General features: G+C 36.1%; 1 protein-coding gene and 1 long non-coding RNA gene across 9 annotated transcripts in view; both read right to left on the bottom strand.

The window, feature by feature from the left end:
• The window catches only part of LOC111401112, a 4,172-nt gene extending 954 nt beyond the window's left edge, over positions 1-3,218 (bottom strand). The window contains exons 1-9 of one of the 8 annotated variants that reach the window (XR_002703925.1): positions 3,005-3,210; positions 2,794-2,920; positions 2,571-2,685; positions 2,352-2,431; positions 1,184-2,177; positions 1,011-1,100; positions 771-932; positions 421-464; positions 239-309 (exon numbers count right to left, since the gene is read on the bottom strand). This is a non-coding gene — a long non-coding RNA (uncharacterized LOC111401112). Of the gene's footprint in view, positions 1-238; positions 319-420; positions 465-770; positions 933-1,001; positions 1,101-1,183; positions 2,432-2,508; positions 2,686-2,793; positions 2,921-3,004 lie in introns of all 8 variants that reach the window. The other 7 variants (XR_002703926.1, XR_002703928.1, XR_002703923.1 and 4 more) reach the window with 7 other exon arrangements.
• A 5,525-nt stretch (positions 3,219-8,743) lies between these two features.
• On the bottom strand, positions 8,744-10,255 carry LOC111400248 (protein FAR-RED IMPAIRED RESPONSE 1-like). Its single transcript, XM_023027671.1, has 5 exons — positions 10,113-10,255; positions 9,868-10,028; positions 9,616-9,823; positions 9,381-9,474; positions 8,744-8,839 (listed from the first exon to the last, which is right to left on the bottom strand). Exons 1-5 carry the CDS (start codon positions 10,253-10,255, stop codon positions 8,744-8,746), a joined length of 702 nt encoding a protein of 233 aa, XP_022883439.1.
• Positions 10,256-12,774: the final 2,519 nt, after the last annotated feature.

Here is a 12,774-nt window from a genome sequence, read left to right as displayed (position 1 = left end):
TTTTTTTTTTTTTTTTTTTTTGGGGGGGGGGGGGGGGGGGGGGGGTTGTTCTATCTTGTTTTTAACTCTTGCCCCGTCCTTTTCTTTTAAGATACAAGGGGAGCAAGGATATGATAGAGGGTAGACAACCTGGATTAGGGCCTCATTTCTTATAACACCTCGATACAGTGAAATAAGCAAACAATATAAAACCCATAAGCACATATACAAAACCAAGTCGATAGATCACATATCTAACCTAGTGCACAGCACATCCTGGTGAAGAGAACCTTGGCACTCCCGGCATTGTGTCCATAGCCTCCCGAAGAGCTGCTCCAACTCAGCACCATTAAAACCACATGTTCAATAGTTATCAAGTAGTTTGAAAGTTCTTTGAGGATAAGCCAATGTACTTGAAAAGTAAAGGAATTTCTACCATACCATTAGCTTCTTTGCAGTGCGAGCGGAGAGTATGATCTGAATTGCTGGTTGAAGGCAGAAGAATGGTCAATACACTATCAGAGTTATTGGCTCGAGTACTGGAGTTACTGTTGTGACTTTTTTTATGCAGTTCATTTTGGTGGGTTATTTTAATTTTTTCTTTTCTTTCCTTTTTAAGGGAAAATGAAGGAAATAAAAATAGTTGAAAAATAAACATAAATAGTACTTTCTTTTAAATGCAAGCCTTTTCAAAAATTTCTGTTCTCCATACAAGCAACGAGAAAACGTCGAATCTATAGCATATTGAATCTAATACAGAGCTTATGTGTTGAACAGTAAATGTTCTCTACCTGAGTAAAGCTTTGCATCCGATGCAAGTTAGTTATTTTTTTAGCGAATCTCATTATGCAACTGTTTGAAGGAGTAGAGATAGATATGGATCTTGTGTGACTCCCTTGGAGAAGCTCTTTACTAGCATTCTTCAGGATGGGTTCAAAGATCCTTAGAAGTGGCTGCAAATGACAATATTATTAATAGAAAGCAGTGAGTACAAGTAAACCAAAAATAACACCACAAATTACCTCACGAACCTTGCTAATTTGATTTTTGAGGTAATAGTGAGGGTCTATATGTATGTTGTGTTCTAACACACATATGGGATCCTCTGATCTTTCATACGCCTGTTTATCATCAGTTAAATTAGCAATGTGAAAACAAATATTAAATGCAATAAAGTTATCACGTAAAATAACAAAAACATTACCTTGGGACCTTTCGCAGCTTTAATAATGACAGAAAGTACTCGATCCCCGACATTTGGAGCGGTAGCAGCATCTCACCGTTAATAAAAAAATTGTCATAGAATTTCATATTAAAAAATACAGTGGACGGAGCATGAAAACACTAACTATGAATCCTAAATTGAAGTCATGAGAGAGTTCAATCTGTATTCCAATGGAATATTTAAATAGAACAATCAACACTGACTTGTTATTGACTACTACTAACTTATATGAAGACCCCTGACCAAAGATACTGAAGAAAGGAAAATTATCTCCTTAAAATGATACTGAACAGAGTGCATACTAAGACATGAAGAGAAACAGCTGGACCACAAACCCTGCTTCATAAGGTGGGTCTATGGTAATAGTTAAATAGGATATGTTTCTTCTAGCAACCTGTTTAGATACTGCACCAATTGGTTTTTAACATAAATAGTAGATCCGCTGTAAGAAGATACACCAACAGAGAGAACATATCAGCAAAATTGAGAGAAAAAGTAGAAGCATACAGACCATAGAGAAATTTTATCAGGACCATAGTCAAGTGAAAAAGATCCCACAGTTTTGCACAAGTTACACTTTTCAGTATATTATGCCACTGTTTGAGCCCCATTATCCAAAAATTCATTTTTCCTCAAACTCATTTTCAATCACACATTCTCCCAATAAAATTATTTTACACATAAAACCAAAACTTCTCCCTTCTTTTTAACCGCATATTCTCAAAAAGAAAAAAGAAAAAAAAATCACGATTACAGAACCTATTTTCCCACAAAAAATGGGGTTCAAACACATCCTACATAAGAAGCATTTTGGCTTGCGAAAAGACATATATTAGAAACTCTATATTTCTACACCCTTTTTGTTTACTAACCTCAGTCACCTCCCAAAAAAGGAAAAATGAAACTCTGATATTCTTACCAAGTACATGGAACTGCAATTGGCAACTCAAAAAGTGAGAACATTATATGCCATCTGTTAAAGGAATGTTGAACTTCAATTTCATGCTTCTTATAGTGTATTTCAGGCAATTCTCAAAGTTGAACGTGATAAATTTTTAAGTTCTTTTATCAAGCTAACAAGTGTAATATTTCATTGAATATGTGCTGTTTGTCATGATTAACAATCAAAGAAATGAACTCTTCAGACCTTGCGCATCCGTTTCGCAAGCTCAACATGTGCTTCTTTAACTTCATAATCATCTCCAGTTTTTGAAAGACCCTATTAAGCTGGAAATGTAAGTGCAAGAAAATGAATGTAGGAGAGCAATAAGCAGCCAATAACTTTAATCAAAACTAGTTCTTACCTTAGTAATAACTAAAAGAGATAACATGAAAATCCCATGAAAAGGTCGAAAGCCTGGCTCACCTTTGGTGTTCATATTTTCAAATTTGTTTGGGTTTGTCCAGTAAAGACCAGCATACCTCTTCTTACTAATCAATAGATATGGATAGTAAACCTTCTCAAACTCAAGTTTGATTGGCTGTACAGCAAACAGACGCACCGGTGTGATGAGAAAAACAGAAGGCCATAGAACATGTCTTAAAAACATATGATCTCAGAGAACACCGGTGTGGGAGACTGGGTTTACCTCAGGTTACACCCATATGCTCAAGAGACAGTGGCTAAGAGGTTAAACAAGAAGCTGGCTGCAAAATACTATGGGCCTTATCAGGTAGTACAGAAGGTTGGAAAGGTTGCTTACAAACTTGAGCTACCTGCAGATGCAAAAATTCATCCTGTCCATGTATCGTTATTAAAGAAAAAATTGAGGGAGAAAGAAGTCCCTGTTTATGCCTTACCAGTGCTGTACAAAGGAGCGGAGGATCAAAAACAACCAATGCGAGTTCTGTCCACACGCATGATTAAGGGGAACAACCAAGCTATCACTCTGTAATATCCCGAATTTTAAATTAAAAATTAGGACTTAAGTGCATTATTATTAAAGTCTAATGACCTTATTGATTATTAGCCAATAATTTGAGGATCTAAGTGAAGAGCTAATTTGGAAGTTAAATGAAATTATATATAAATATGTCAATTATCCATGATTAAAAATGATTTATTCGACCACATGCATTATTTACACCAAGACTCAAACCAAGTCAATTGATTTGATCACATGATTAAAGGTATGGATTTGACAACTTTCAAGACAATGCACCAATTATGCTTTGGCCATGCATAAGATGTAGCCATTTCCTTTCAATTTTTTACACATTGTCCAAGAACTTGCATTATAAATAGGAGTTAAACTCAATATTGAACTATTCCTTACCAACTATTTACACTCTTCCTCTTTATCTCGATCACTTTGTCTTTATACCTTTACTCTCTCTCTTATCCTTTTCATATTAAATATAGTCATACACTTACACAATCACACAACCCGAAATGCGGATCAAGGATCTCCCTCCAACAATAATTTCTTGTATCATTTTTAAATTTTCAAGTGAAAGGTAAGTGTAATAGTACGAATTGTTCTTTCATTATTTAAATTACGAAAATTTATGTTATGAATATGATGATACGGAAATCCAAGTTATGATTATGATAATGTTCCTATATGTGTAAGTTCAAAGCATCGGAGTTTAGTAGCGCTACGTACAAAAATTATATGTTATGATTTTTCGTAATTAAATATGAGATGGAAAATTCGTTATTACTCATTTACTGAGATTTATGTTTCACATATATATGTTAAATATTTTATAGGTAATTAAAAGAGGCAGGTTCGAAGTCATCGGAGGTGGATTGTGCCTGCGTAGTTGAAAGTGAAGAATGATTTAAGCAGTTAAAGATTTTAATGATATTTATCGTATTAAAATCTATTTTAATCCTTTCATGTTTAGAAAATATTATGTTTTTCATTGTTTATGAAAGTATTATTTTACAGTACATGTATAGTGATTCCAAAAGTAAAAATTTAGGCTGTTACACACTCGATGACTGGTACAATGGGAAGGAACCAATGTGGAAGACGCAACCCGGGAAACTTCAGAGTTCATTCAATTGACTTTTCCATTGTTTGAACCTGAGGACAAGGTTGTTCAAAGGGGGAGGGATATCATGAGGGCAATCAATGACCATATAAAACTTGGGGAAGGAAGGAGAAGATAAGCAACCGGGAAGGAAGACACAAATAGAAAGAAGGAGACCCGAAGGTCAATTGATAGGAAACGTTGTCATTTTATTTTAAGGGTGTATTTGATTATATTTATTTTCCATGGAAAATATCAGTTTTCCATAGAAAATATCAGTTTTCCACCCAAATTTCTACTTGGAGTGTTTGATTGCTATTTTTTTTCCATGGAAAACATTTTCCAACTTTTGAAAATATGCTTAATTTTTATTGTTTTTAAGGAAAACATTTTCCTTGGATAGAGGTGATTTTTATTTTCTACAAAAGATGGAAAATATTTTTTTTCTAGGTGATATTTTCTATGTCAATCAAACACACTCTAATTTCTTTTGTGCTGTAATAAGCAAAACGTGCTTTCTTTCAATTCATGTTTTCTTTTCCAATTCAGTTATTAATATCAGAAGAGAGGGAGAGTAGGGGGCACGTGAAATGTGATCATTCTGATTTTGATTCTCTCTATCTACTTTTCTCTTCTTTTCTTTTCTTCTTCTCTTCCATTTTTGGCTCTTGTAATTCTTGTAGAAATTGAATTAAATACAGCTGGGCAATTTCATTTGATTGCAGTTTTGTCAATTTGCTAGTGGTAATTGTAGTTGAAAGGAAATTTGAAACCTAATTATAACAAGGGAACACAACTAATTGCCATGGTAAATTTGATTCTAAATAAAGTCAATATTAGCAGTTCCAGTAAAGCCCACTAGAAAAGGGTATGAAAATTTAAGGAAGAAAATAAGACTGGATGTCATGTAGGATACACTTCAAAGGTTGTATCTTGCCTTAGTATATCGATCTTAAATGTTAGTGCAAGATTAGCGAGTTGATTGTGGAACAGGGTATGTTGATCCGTTATGCTTCACTAATCGTACAAGTTCCAGTAGCCCCAATTTTAAACAATAAAGCTAGTGTGACAGGCTTCTAAACAGGGTATAATACAGAATTTTGAAAATTCAGACGTGGCATGCTAACTAGCTTTATTGTTCTTTTCAACACAATATAGTACAATAATGGAAGCTTGTTAGTTGCTTTCTCTTTCCAAGATTCACACGTTATTTCAAAAGGCCCCCTTCTCTGAAACTTTAATCTTTTAATTGAAAATTCAACTCTGGTCGCCACACAACTCACCGTTGTCTAGTTGTTGGAGACCGAAAGTCACACGCATTGCCGGAATTGTTTTCCCTCTACGAGACCCGTCGGCATTTGCTACCGTTTTCTTGCAAAATCATTACAAACATCAATCAATTTCCATTTGCAGATAGATGTTTTTATATTTCATCTATTATGGCTTCTATGTAGAGAATCATTTTTCATATACAGTCCTCCACAAAATACTGGACCTCCCATTTTGTTGTGATTTTTTACACTTGATTTGCTAAAATTTATTTTCATTAGCTTATTCGGGTTCGGTATTCCAATTAATTCTGATTTTCGTGTTTCATTGAGGTTATACATAACTGAGTTCATATTTTTCGGTGGTGGTTTATTCTCGTCGTAGAATTGATTTCATTAATGGGGTCATATGCATTTTCATATGCCTTCAAAATTTTCAAAATTGTACCAATTTTGCACTTTCCAAAGTTTGACAGGGAATCGCCTCTCCAAATGGCCATCTTTCAGTTTCAGTTGATAATTATCCGTGAAAAAGTCTGATTGGTTAGAGGAAATAAAATGAATTTCCCTTCCAAAATGCTGGGGATTGTATCTGCATGAGGTTTCCATGCGACAGTTTTTATTTAAATGGATCTAGCAATCAATTTATTAAAATGAGGGCGTAGCCATGAAGTCGATCTCGTTGTTAAGACTTGATGTTCCATTTTAAATTTATTTTCATTAGCTTATTGGGGTTCGGTATTCCAACTAATTCTGATTTGTTTGTTTCATTGAGGCTATACATAACTGAGTTCACATTGGTCGGTGGTGGTTTATTCCCGTCATAGAATGCCTGGGAGGAACTCTAGAATTTGTCATAATTGTAGAGCTAAAGATCATTTCTTTGAAGATTGCAAAAAGAAACGCCCTTGTACAAGATGTAAGGATGGATTCGAGAAATGTTTTGTGGTGGAGAAGGTTAATAAGAATAAAGGAAAATTATTCCTCTGCTGCAGTAAGAATTGTGGATTTTGGGAATGGGTCATGAAAGACGAATCAAGCGGTCAATCCAGTCGCAGTGGCACTATCTTGGTTAACCCTGCGACGCATGAAACAGTTGACGAGATGTCTCGCATGTTTGAATCTCGACTTCAAATAAGTGACGAACAATAGCTCCAGATTTCGATGAACGTGACCATTCGGACGACAAAAATAAGCCCGAAATTGAATGAAAAAAGGAAGCGGCCAGCTTGATTAGAAGACAGTGATTGTAGTATTTGAGAGATGTTTGTATGCGTATGATTAATATGAAGCAAAACCTTAATGTTCATCTTTTTACACGTGTGTCGTGGTTGTGAAATAATGAAATCGTCGAAGTTTTTTCTTGTTGTAGCGTAGCCTATCTTGAAGCTTGATTTTGTGGTTTGAATTATGTACTTTTATGGGTTCTTAAGGTGACAAATATGTATCAAAACGACCTTATATTGATGTAACCAAAGATGTCTAACGGATAGTGAGGTGCTACCAAGCTATCTTGTATCATCCACAAAAACCAATTAAAAACCAATTCATATCAAACCGTATGTGTGCTTTAGTGCCATCAAAAACCAATTCGTATCTTCACTTAATTAGAGTCCGGAACGTTTGAGAGAGAAGAGTTTTTGGGTAGTGTTGCAAATTTCAACCTGAAATTCCAGCATGCATTGCTAATTATGCAAATTCCACAATTAAAAACTAGTTTTGAAGTTCACCAAAACAGAGCCTGAAATACGTTTTAGTGGCGGTTTCGATAGTCCTGCAAATAAATTTGGAAATACCATGAAAGATCTTGACGGACGCATTGTTGTATTGCTTCAACTGTATTTGGAATTCTCTCATTACAAATTAACAAAATAGGCAAAACAACATTTACACCGATTCGAACAACAGCAAAGATAACAAAAACTCCCATCTAAATAATTAGCTCTATTTCTTTCAAAGGTACCAAAACGAACGAACAGTTGATCCTAAGTTATTTATAGACATGAAGAGTGCAAATAAAGGTCCTTCAATCCCAGGTGGACAAAGCTGTCCTCATAAGATGAGGAAAGGCATGAACCTATGATGAAATAGAGAATTGGGTGAGTGAGATAACCACAAGAGTTCAGGATTCATGGTCTGGTTATTTATAAATACATAAATCCTATTAAGTAGCCAATCAAGTAAGTATGGATGGCTAATAGTAAATGAAATGTATGATTGTAACACAAAAAAATTGATAAAGGTAATGCATGAATGCTCTTGAAGATGCTCCAATTTCCTTGCAAAAAGGAAATTTGACAAAATCAAATGAGTACTTCTAAAATAGACAGATCAAAGTTCCAATTCCAGAAATTAGTAAATTTGAAAAATGCATAAATGAAATGGTTATTCAATTCTAGAAGTCAAAGTTCACTATATGAAAAAATTAAAATTTAAAAATCTAGTTTTAGATTTGGGAAAAAACATTTGGAATTCGAGAATGGTGTATCAAAAAAATTAAGAAATTTCAACTTTAAATTTCAATAAGCTTCTCTTTACATCCTCCTTCAATCCTTGGGTCCACCATAGCAATAGCATAGGAGGCAAAGTAGACTCAGTAGCATACACCAGAGACGTAGACGTGGAGAGGGGGACGGGATGTCTCCAATGGTTAAGTTTGAATTGCATATGGGCTAATGCAATAATGGGCAAAATGGAATATAATTATGGACAAAACCCAGTTGGAACATGTAAAATAAACTTGTGTCAATTTTAAGACATGAGATAAAAACACAAGTATATGAACGCCATCCCCTATAATGCAATCTAACAATTCTCCTGTAATGGGATTGTGTCAAATAGAAGGCTGGGCTAAATTAAAACCAATTTTCTTAATATTCTTGAGACGAGTAGGTCAAGACAGCCTAGGAGAACAAAGAATTGCCAAGTAAAAGTATAATGAGAAAAACCTTCTTAGATCGACACCTATATCTAAATAGAGCTTAAACAGCAACACCACTACACACTACGTAAAAAACAAGTTTTGTGGTCAATAGGTTCTCCGGTGTGTTGGCTAAGTCCTACTACATTTCCCTTGTCGTGTTCTCCCTGGAAAGAATAAACAAGTTTTACAAGACAATGGCATAATAATTTTATCCTTTTATACTTCACGAAAATAGGAACTCGAATGCAATAAATAGCATACTGTAAGCGCAATAATCACATCTTGTGTGTCCAGGCCAGAGTTTTCAGCAAGTGTCTTTGGAACCATGAGGAGGGCATCAGCAAAAGCTTCTACGCCCAGTTGAGCACGCTAGGACATCAGAAAATCTATTAGGATTCTATGATAAAAGCTCAAACTAGGAAACATGATCTTCTCTTCATGTAAAAACACGTCCCATGATCTTCTCTTCATTCAATTTTTGAGACATCAGATAAAAACACAAGTATATGAACACCTATGGTCTAACATTTCAAGTCTATGCCACAAACCTCACCTTACTCTTCTCTGTCGCTTTGATCCAAAAATTTTTGATGGTAGTATGGCATTACTTCACCTACAATAAAACACCGTATGACTAGTTAATGTTGTATCCACGAGATAGTGAAGTTTAAATTCATAGCTAAATGCATGTATATACCTTGCGGATTGTACATAGCAATTGTTGAAGACGGACATATCAAATTTGTAGTCGATAAATGTTGTTAAAGAGATAATGGTGTGAGCATTGACCGTTGTGAAAATGAAAGTGGTGTCGGCATGGAGTCGTGCAAATATGACGTTGGGGTCAACATGGAATATTGGTGAGGTGGTCGAATGTTCGTTCCGCTGTCAACAATATTGCTATTGCCGTTTCTCGATCTCTTACTTGTGCTTCCAGACTGCATATGCGTCGAAGTTAACATACATTCATCCTTATCGTAAATATGAAATAAACATTAGAACTTACCTTCACTTTATTCGAGGCCGTCTCCAGCAGGCTTTTTCTCCAAATTTTTTTTGGTACACCCTTTCGTTGGGCAAATTTTGGGTCCAGTACATTTCTGCTCGTAGTTGCTGAACCATCCTCACAGGGAATGGGTCCGAGCTGATTTTGTTGTGGACTTGAATTACTTTGAGCACTCGATTTTGTGGTTATAAGCTATTCACGTTGACATTTAATCTACTCTATTTTCGCTCATGACCGCGTTTCATCGTCTGCAGCAAGGTTTGCCACCTTCACAAAAGCCTTTGACATCTCTTCATATCTCAACTGTGAGGGAGTACTAACTAACCCAGCGTAGTTTACAGCAACCCTCGTGTGTGCTCTGATAACATCTCTCCTCCATCTCTGCAATATGTATCTTCTGAAATGTATGTGACATCGTTGTAAATCAGCACTGTGATAGCAGCCTACAAAGTATTCCCCGAAATTCAAACAAATGGCAACTACAAACTGTCACATTTATTTCTCTGGAATGAGACGACGAATGTTTTCCTTCTATGACCACCTTCATATGTAATACACTCCCGTACATCATAGGTCGTATAAGAACTTCCTTCTATTGTAGATACGACATCGCAGTATACATTTCCCATGAACTCTTGTTGAACTTCCCTGAATTTTGAAATCATTTAAACCGACATATACTGTTCCTCCATCTCGAATTGTGTTTCGCATGGTACCATTTGAGAGAATGACTTGAAATCGGCTTGAAACTCCTTCTCAACCTTATTCCTTAATGCACGCTTATATTGTTCAACAAACTGCTTCAATGAAGTCTTAGAATGCACATACCCATCGAAGAAGGTATTCATGCTCTCACTTCTCTGCATTGTTGACATCCCTACCCAGAAAATAGTTTTCAAGAAACAGGGAACCCAACGCTCTTTGTTCTCGTATAATCCTGACAGCCAATCATTTTCATGCAAACCATATGTGTTGAAATCCCAAAAAATATGATAATATCTTAGTTGCCATAGTTAACTATTGTATTTAGGGAAAATTGTAATTATTGTAATTAGGCATGATTCTTGGAGACTAGGTAGGATTTGAGAATATTTTTTATTTCCTTATTTTAGCCCCTCTTGAATACTATAAAAAAGGGCACTCGGCTGTAATGTAACATAAGAGAAAAAAGACAGTTTTCTCATCTCTTTTCAAGTCTCTCAACGTACATGGTATCAAAGCCGATCGAGGCTTAACCTAATGGCAGAAACTATCGACACCAGTAAAGGGTCAATGACCTCCGAGTCCCACGATGGTGAAACTGAGACCATTCCCTCCATAAGTCAGGTGGGAATTGATACCTCCTCTTTCCAACTCACGATCGAAAAGTTAAATGAAAAAAATTTCAGAGAATGGGCACAATCTATCAAGTTGATCATCGATGGGAAAGGAAAATTGGGGTACCTGACCGAGGATGTGAAGAAGCCCGCCTCAACCGAAGTAGCCCATTTGCAAAGATGGAACTCAGAAAATTTCTTGGTAACTGCCTGGCTCGTAAACTTTATGATTTCTTCCATCAGAAAGTTGTATTTATTCTTACCAAGTGCAAAAGATGTGTGGGATGCTGTAAAAGAAATGTATTCCAGTTTCAAAAATGCGTCACAAATTTTTGAATCAAAAGTAAACTATGGCAAATCAAGCAAGGAGACAGGGAAGTGATTGATTACTACATGGAAATGGTGGCTTTATGGCAAGAATTGGATTTGAGCACAGAGGAAGAATGGGCTTGTCTAGCCGACTGCTCACGTTACCGGAAAAAGGTGGAGAGTGAACGTGTCTTCGAATTTTTGGCAGGCCTCAACGGTGAGCTGGACGATGTCAGGGGAAGAATTCTTAGCCGACGCTCGTTACCGTCAATGCGTGAGGTCTTCTCGGAGGTTCGCCGTGAAGAAAATTGTCGAGTCATGATGTTGAACAAAAGGAAGAATGGGCCTGCTGAGAAAGGAGTGTCAGCCTTAATGTTAAAGACATTTGGGCCTCACAAGTTTGGGCTACAACAATGAAAAGGTGGGGAAACGGGGCCAGAAAATATGGTCCTCCTATCTAAAGGTAGACCGACTAAATGTTTTAATAGTGGGCCAAGTGAATATTTAAAAACTGGATCGGCTGAACATTTGGGCTTATATTTAAAAAGGGGACTAAAAGAGTCGTGTCCACAACAACAAAAGGGACGACACTGGTGTGATCATTGTCGTAAGTCGGGGCATAAAGAAGACACTTGCTGGGATTTACATGGAAAATCGGTTGATTGGAAACCAAGGCCAAATAGTAGAAGTCGAGGATACCTAGCTTTGATTGACCAACAAACGAAAAATGTTACCTTACGCAGTGCATTCAACCCTGAACAGATAGAGCAACACTACAAAATTTTTTCTAACCTTCAAACATCGAGCCAATCTTCCTCAAATGAACCTTCAAGCTCACTTGCTCATAAAGGTAACTTCTTAAAGGCCTTCAACGATATCTCTAATTTTAAAACTCCCTGGATCATCGACTCAGGAGCATTGGATCACATGATGGGCTCCTACCATCTTTTCTCTTCATATTCAACCTGTGCCGAAAAATTCAAAGTTAAAATTACTGATGGATCCCTCTCCACTGTCGTCGAAAAAAGGGAGTATTCGAATCTCTGACTCCATTACCTTGGAATCTGTTCTTCATGTTCCAAACTTATCATGTAATTTGTTATCTATAAGCCAATTGACAAAGAAATCAAATTTCTCTGCTAATTTTCTTCCTTTTGTATTTTTCAGGACCTATATCGGGGAAGACGATTGGCAGTGCTAAGGAGTGTGAGGGACTACTACTTTGATGAGGTTGATATGAGTAAGCAAGATCAAATTGCTATTTGTGATTCTGCATCTGTCTCTAATAATAGTAAAATTTTGTTATAGCATTTTAGAATGGGACATCCTAATTTTCAGTATTTGAAAAATGTATTTCCTTCTATTTTTCGGAATAAAAGACTAGTCAATTTTCAATGTGAATTCTGTGAACTTGCTAAGCACCAAAGAACATCGTTCCCCAAATCCACGTATAAATCATCGAGACCATTTACAATCATTCATAGTGATGTATGGAGTCGCTCACGAATGTCGAATCGAACTCATACAAAGTGATTTGTCACATTCATTGACGACCACACCCGAATTTGTTGGGTATATCTCTTAAAGGAAAAATCTGCATTTATCAACTTCCACTCCATGGTACAAACCCAATTTGAAACACGTTAAAATTTTGCACATAGACAATGGCATAGAATACTTCAACAAAAATTTGGGAGATTTTCTTCAAACACATGGGATAATTTATCAAAGTTCCCGTGTTTAAACTCCCCAACAAAATGGGGTTGTTG

The sequence above is a fragment of the Olea europaea genome, chromosome 10 (assembly GCF_002742605.1).
Source record: "Olea europaea var. sylvestris chromosome 10, O_europaea_v1, whole genome shotgun sequence".
Classification (NCBI taxonomy): domain Eukaryota; kingdom Viridiplantae; phylum Streptophyta; class Magnoliopsida; order Lamiales; family Oleaceae; genus Olea; species Olea europaea.
The sequence above is the reverse complement of the archived record's forward strand: the minus strand, read 5'-3'. Positions and strand labels throughout refer to the sequence as shown.

Coding starts and splice junctions, on each gene's coding strand:
- LOC111400248 (XM_023027671.1), bottom strand. CDS start 10,255: ATGTCAACAATGCAGAGAAGTGAGAGCATGAATACCTTCTTCGATGGG. Junction 9,475..9,615: donor GCTGCAGACGATGAAACGCG/GTCATGAGCGAA, acceptor AACTACGAGCAG/AAATGTACTGGACCCAAAAT. Junction 8,840..9,380: donor CGGCCTCGAATAAAGTGAAG/GTAAGTTCTAAT, acceptor AATTGAATGAAG/AGAAGATCATGGGACGTGTT.